This window comes from Fukomys damarensis, unplaced genomic scaffold (assembly GCF_012274545.1).
Source record: "Fukomys damarensis isolate Sample0158 unplaced genomic scaffold, DMR_v1.0_HiC HiC_scaffold_32, whole genome shotgun sequence".
In the NCBI taxonomy this organism is placed as follows: Eukaryota; Metazoa; Chordata; class Mammalia; order Rodentia; family Bathyergidae; genus Fukomys; species Fukomys damarensis.
The window spans coordinates 20,288,538-20,295,068 of NW_022900944.1; the positions used below are offsets into that span (position 1 = coordinate 20,288,538).

General features: G+C 38.9%; 1 protein-coding gene across 1 annotated transcript in view; it reads left to right on the forward strand.

The window, feature by feature from the left end:
* Window positions 1-297: 297 nt before the first annotated feature.
* Window positions 298-6,531, forward strand: part of Naa11 (N-alpha-acetyltransferase 11, NatA catalytic subunit) — a 7,137-nt gene continuing 903 nt past the window's right edge. Inside the window, exon 1 of the mRNA XM_010628468.2 lies at window positions 298-1,002. Within this exon, the coding sequence (XP_010626770.1) occupies window positions 301-990 (690 nt within the window). The 5' untranslated portion in view covers window positions 298-300 and the 3' untranslated portion in view covers window positions 991-1,002. The remainder of the gene's footprint in view (window positions 1,003-6,531) is intronic.

Below are 6,531 nucleotides of genomic sequence, written 5' to 3' on the forward strand. Positions count from 1 at the left end.
CTCAACCTAGAAAACGAGAAGGAAGTCCTTTCTCCACACCCCGCCTAAGCGGGGGTGAACACAGGCACTAGCACAAGGAAGTGGAGACCTCATTGGCTGGGAGCAGCACACTTCCGGAAGCCGGGTTTAGCCCCACCCCTTCCGTGTTTAGCCTCCCTTCCCGCTATCCGGCAGCTGCGAGCGAGCTAGTGATTTTGGCCACCCGGACTCCATTCCCTGACACAGACGGTGCTCCCTGCACTCGGAGACGGTGTCTCTGTGGCTCGCAGCCTGCAGGGCAGCTCCGCGCTCTCCGCCATCATGAACATCCGCAATGCCCGGCCAGACGACCTGATGAACATGCAGCACTGCAACCTCCTGTGCTTGCCCGAGAACTACCAGATGAAGTACTATTTGTACCACATCCTCTCCTGGCCACAACTCTCCTACATCGCCGAGGATGAGGATGGCAAGGTCGTAGGCTACGTTCTGGCCAAAATGGAGGAGGACCCTGACGACGTCACCCAAGGACACGTCACCTCGCTGGCCGTGAAGCGCTCACACCGGCGCCTCGGCCTGGCGAAGAACCTGATGGAGCAGGCCTCACGGGCCATGGTGGAGAACTTCGGTGCCAGGTACGTGTCCCTGCACGTCCGGAAGAGTAATCGGGCGGCCTTGCACCTCTACTCTCACAGCCTCAATTTCCAAGTCAATGTGGTGGAGCCCAGATACTACGCAGACGGGGAGGATGCTTATGTGATGAGGCGGGATCTCTCGCAGATGGCATGTGAGCTGAGACGGCAGCTGGAGCTGAAGAAGGGCGGCCATTTGCTACTGGGCTCCAGGGAGAACCAGGAGACCCATGACGGCACATTTCCTCATTCCGAGAAGTCCTGCCAGCAGGATAGCCCAGCTGCCACAGATAGTGGCAGTGATACCAAGGAACCCAGTGAATCCACAGAGAGCACCGACGTCCAGGATAGCTCAGAAGACTTGGATTCCATCTCCTAGAGTCTGCTTGAGGTATTGTCTCTTTCCTGGGCAGAGGCCTTCCCTATCCTAAATCCTTGCACCCACCTTGGAGTACAGTCACCTTTTATCCTAGCCCATTTGAGACCTACAAGGTTTCACAGTGAAACCGCCTGGTGAGACTGAGGGAGAGTGTAGAATAGGTTGGGTGAGGAGATTCATTGCTCCCTCCTGCAAATCCCTAGAACACTGACTCATGCTGAAAGTGTTATCGGGATACTTTGCTATGAATTATATTTCAGAGTAACCATAAGAAATTTCTTCTAATGAGAAATAAGAAAAGATAGAAAGTTATAAAATCACTATTTTGCAATTCTTGATGAAATAATGGATCTGGCCAGTGGTCATTAGTAACTAATACTATTTGGTGAAAGTTGTAGCATTTCACAATGATGGATGAGACCTGCTATACTTGAGGTCAGTTGTCAGTATTAAGATCATTAAAAGCAGAGTCAAATATTATGGGCCTCTTAATGCAATAGGAAGTATATAGTATTACCTATGAAGTATTCTTACTAAAAGAAAATTACGCATGTGTGAGATCTACCTGCTGTTTTTATAGAAAACAAAAACATGTTGACCTGTACCATGATGCAATGAACCAAATTCAGAATGAGGGAATTTCTAACGAATGAATGACCTAGTTTCCTCAACAAATAAGCACTAAAAAAAGGCGAAACAATTTTCTATGAAAACAAACTTTAAGCATAGTAACCAAGTTTAATTGTTAAGAACATTGTTTGGGTTTAATTTTTTAAAAAGTATAAGACAGTTTTGAAAAATCAAGCCAAAGTTGAACATGGACTGTATTCTATTAAGGAATTACTAATAATTTGTTAGATGTGCTAAATGATATTTGTATAATGTTATAAAAACATCTTTATCCTTTAGAGATACATTCTAAAATAATTATAGTTAAAATAATAGATACCTAAAATTTGTTAAATAGCAAAAAAGAGAAAAAAGTTGGATGTGGACAAATAAAATAAGAATAGTAACAAATAATTGTTGAAAGTGAGAAATAGGTACTTAAAGGGTTTCTTACACTAGTCTTTTCTATCTTGAATGTGTGACAGTTAAAGTGAAAAATAATTATTGTTCTTCCTAAACACATTAATACTAAGAAGCCACTGAAAAGTAGTTTTATTTTAATTTTATTTTTTGCAGTACCTGGAATCGAACTCAGGACCTTGCCATTGTGAGGCAGGTCAATGCCACTGAGCTAAAATCCCCAGCCCCTGAAAAGTACTTTTAAAAAACTAACTCAACTACAATAATATAATACCAACATTTTTCCATCAGAGAACTTTATATCATCTTAAGAATTTCAAGGGTCATTGAGCTGTCAGTAATTTAGAATCTTTTTCTTTCCTCATTGAGTTTATTGGTACATTTTAGGTATACAGCATAATTACATTCATTATTGGGATCTTGTAACTTTACGTGACAGATCTTGATTCTCAACAAGGGGAAAAAGTAATTTAGAATCTTTAACTTCTTATTATAAACACCTTGCCCTCCATATACAAAAGTGAGTAATGTACACTACATATAATTAAAATTGAATGAAACTTGATCAATTTACTCATTCATAAAAATTCTTATTTAGTCAGCCATTAGTTTTACAGCTCAGTATACAGCAGTGATCAAGATAAATTATTTATATCATACAGAATATAAGTATATTTTTTTGCATTTTAATGTTGAGTCCCAACCTACAGAGCACATTAATCTCATTCGATTTTCACTCATTTATATTTCCATAGGTTAATAAAAGTTGGATACACTAAATCCTTGGGGTTAAAAACAAAAACTCTGTTGTCTGTCGTCAAATGAATCTTTGCCTCTGAATTTTAAGCTGAAAATTTCACAATGACTAGTCTGATTTAATTTTAGAGTAATGTAGGAGACCAAATATTTATACTCTCAGAGTTGTTTTTGAGCCTAACATAACCACCTCCATGTTTACATCTGAGTCACCTCACTGGCACAGACGTGACGATGACTGTACTAACGGCCTTGCTCATTTAATGACCTAATCTGTTACATAACAACTGTATCTCATCATGACTGTTACTGTACAATATATTTCTCCTTTATCATTTTATCATTAGCCACTTCCTCTTACAATTTTGTGGTTTTTGCCTTTATATACTGCTTGTGCCTGCAAATAAACGAGACCTTGACAAGCCTCTGCTTGGTCTCCTCTCTGCGCCCCTCTTGTCCCATTTCCAGGTATTTCCCCTTCTCGAGCTCTGCCGATTACAAACCCTGCTGGCCGGGGCAGAGTAAGGGCAACAAAATTGCCTACACAAGAAGATAAAATTAAACAGAACTTAATACCTTGAGAAAGGCATTATTAAATTGATTCCTATTTTATTTTTGTTTCGTGTTGTTGTACTACCAGGGATTGAACACAGGGCCTCATGCTTACTAGGGCAAGTGCTGTAGATTTGAACTTGTGATCCTCCTGCCTCAGCCTCCCAAGCAGCTGGAACTACAAACGTGTACTGCCGTGCATGACAAATTTATACTTGCTTTTAAAACCCTGGAGGGCTCTTTTAATAGTACTTCATTTAAATCAACAGATCACTGAAAAAAATCACCTACTTTCCAACTCCAATGTAGAAGAACTTACACAATATGTATAATATTGGTCTCATCTTTGAGGTTATTTATCTTCAGTGTTAAACTCTAGCCAAGTACAGAATTCATAAGAGAATACATAAAGCTATGTATATGTATATAAAATTTGATAAATTCAAAATACTTAGCATTTGCTATGTAAAACAAAAGTAACTGCCATTCTAGTATGTGCATAGACATTTATTTTTTGGTACCAGGGATCAAACTCAGGACCTTGGGCTTGTCAGGCAGGTGTGGTGCCACTGAGCTAAATCCCCAGCTACTGCCATTCTAGTAGGAGAGAAATAATAAATGAGATAAATTACTGTGGCAGACAGTTATAAGTGTGTAGAAATTCAAAATTTAAAAAGAATTTGTTTCATTATAATTACTGTACTTGACCTGTATTTCTAAGTTAAAGGAGACATTTGCTTATTTCACCTTCTTAAGTCCATAATCTCATGAGACATTTTCAGTGCCCCCCATCTAACCTTTGTGATTCCCTCCCCCCTTGGTAACAAAGTCACAGCTATTGTTACAATACTGTTCATTAATGCGTACATTTATAATCAAAAGAATTATTGAATTTAAGTTCCTAATTTAGTGACTGCTGTTTGCTAGAATCATGTCTCCTGCTGCATATACATTCAGTAGGGGATAAGAGAAGGGAGTACACAGAGTTTCATATAGCTTTTAACTCAAAGGTGGCCAAGAAATGTTCGATAGCTTAATGGCCAGGAAGAAAAGGGAGAAGTTCTGGCAATTGTGCAGCGTAGTATCTGCCACAACAGGAAACATCCTGAATATGCTCTCAACTGTGGGAAGCTCTGCCTCCATGCTCTGTGAGGAACATGGGCTCCTTTAGCTGCCCCTCTAGAACAGTGGTGGCGAACCTATGACACACATGCCGCAGTGGGCTATTTGTATCACTGAAAGCTCAAAAAGGTTCACCGTCACTGCTCTAGGACATGACACAAAAAACACTGTGAGGCCACCCACACTTGTCTGCAAACATACATGACGTGCACTTCCTCTGGTCTAATACAAACCTGAGCATAGAAAATTATAGGATTCTGCTATCAAGTCTCTCAGTAAAGCTTGAAAGAAATGAGCCCTCTATTCCAAAATGCCTCAAAGTGAAGCTTCACTTCTGTTCCAATTCAACATGTAGTCCCAGCCCATAGACTAGCTGCATGAATGAGAAAAGGCAGTGGTGAAGAAAGGACAGGGAAAAAGAAAGAGATTCATACTACGAAAGTATTGTCCCACCACAACTATGGTGGTGCTCCATCCTGTGAAACTAGAGTTCAAATATGTATAGAGAAATATCCTGAAAGGAGTAATTTTTGCATTCTCCCTTATCTCCACTTTTGGGTCTAGGCAGCAGAGACAGTTAAAAGATAGAAAGGATGGGGAGCAGGTCCATGGGAAAGAATTGGGTATCTCCATCTAAAAAAATAGTAATAAAAATTATTACTAACGTGGAACTATGTGGCAGTTTCTCTTCTAAAGACTATCCGTGAAGTATCTCATTTAGTCCTCACGATATCCCTGTAAGGTAGGGACTGTTTCTCCACAGAAAAGTCATGTCAGAGAGGGCTGGTGTATAGGTAGTAAGTTGAAGAGCACTGATTCACACTCACTAGTCAGACTACACAATTCCTGTACATTGCTAAACACAACTGTTCATACGATATGTATATATTCTAGCTATAATCTGTAGTAATAGTAACTGTTCAGCTTCCTTTCTTCTTTGCAGTGGTAGAATGTAGTATATGTGCAGCAACAGTTTGCAGTCTTGGAAGGGAACTGCATCTTAAAGGTTAAAATAGCTTTCACTGACAAGATGAATGTCAAAGCATTCAGCAGCAGCAAAGTTTCTAGGGAGCCACAGCGGTGAAGACAGGTCAGTTTAAAACATGCTGGTTGAGGCAGGAATGCCATCAAACTGCTGCTCATCCCCTGACACGAAATATATGCATGATGATTAATAACAAAAAAAATGCAAAGACTTCGCATTTTCCATTGAGCTGGCAATATTGAGTTAACTAAGGTTACATTAGTGACTCTCCCTTTCTGGTTTATTCTTTCTGCCATTAAGCTGTCATTCTAACAAAAAGTTGTTAAATGTTCACATGAGCATTCACTGAAATAGACTGTTCTTAATTTTACCAGACAACTAATTATAACTGGAATGATATAATGAATTATGGAAGAAAGTTAGAGACTGACAGATCTGGTAAATTCTGAGTATAACCTTACCCCAGATATGCCAGAAACCATAGATTTCAAATTCAGCTGCACTCTATGAAAATAAAGAGGGGGTTGGGAAGAAATAAAATATTGTCTTGAAATACTAATAAGATAGACTCGGTTTTGTTGAATTGTAATATCTAACGATGTCACCTTTCAGTCAGTATGTGATATACATTTACGATGACTGAAATACCAGCTTTATCAGAAGTAACTGATAAAAACAGATTTTTCCTAAATCTGTGTACTGTGCTCCAATATATAAAATCTAACGTACTTCATGATGAAAGTAAGGAAAATAAGATATAAAAAATTCTGTGAATTGATAATGATTCAAAGATCTATAGTAAAAGCCATTTTGAAAATATTCTGCAAAGCCTTTTCTATATGTCTTCAGAATATCATAGAATATTTTTTAAAAGTAAAGCTCTAAAACTGTCTTTTGTGTTCATAAGGTCGTGTTAACAATTAATGTGCATTCTTCAGGGTTCCATAGCCCACCATACACCATAATAGGTATATCAGGTTCTTCTCCAGGTACATTAAAATAAATTATGACTTACAAAAATGGACATATTGCATTTAACATACCAAGCGATAAGAAGGTCTTTTGTGTTTTCATGATTTTTTTTTTTTTTTTTTTTT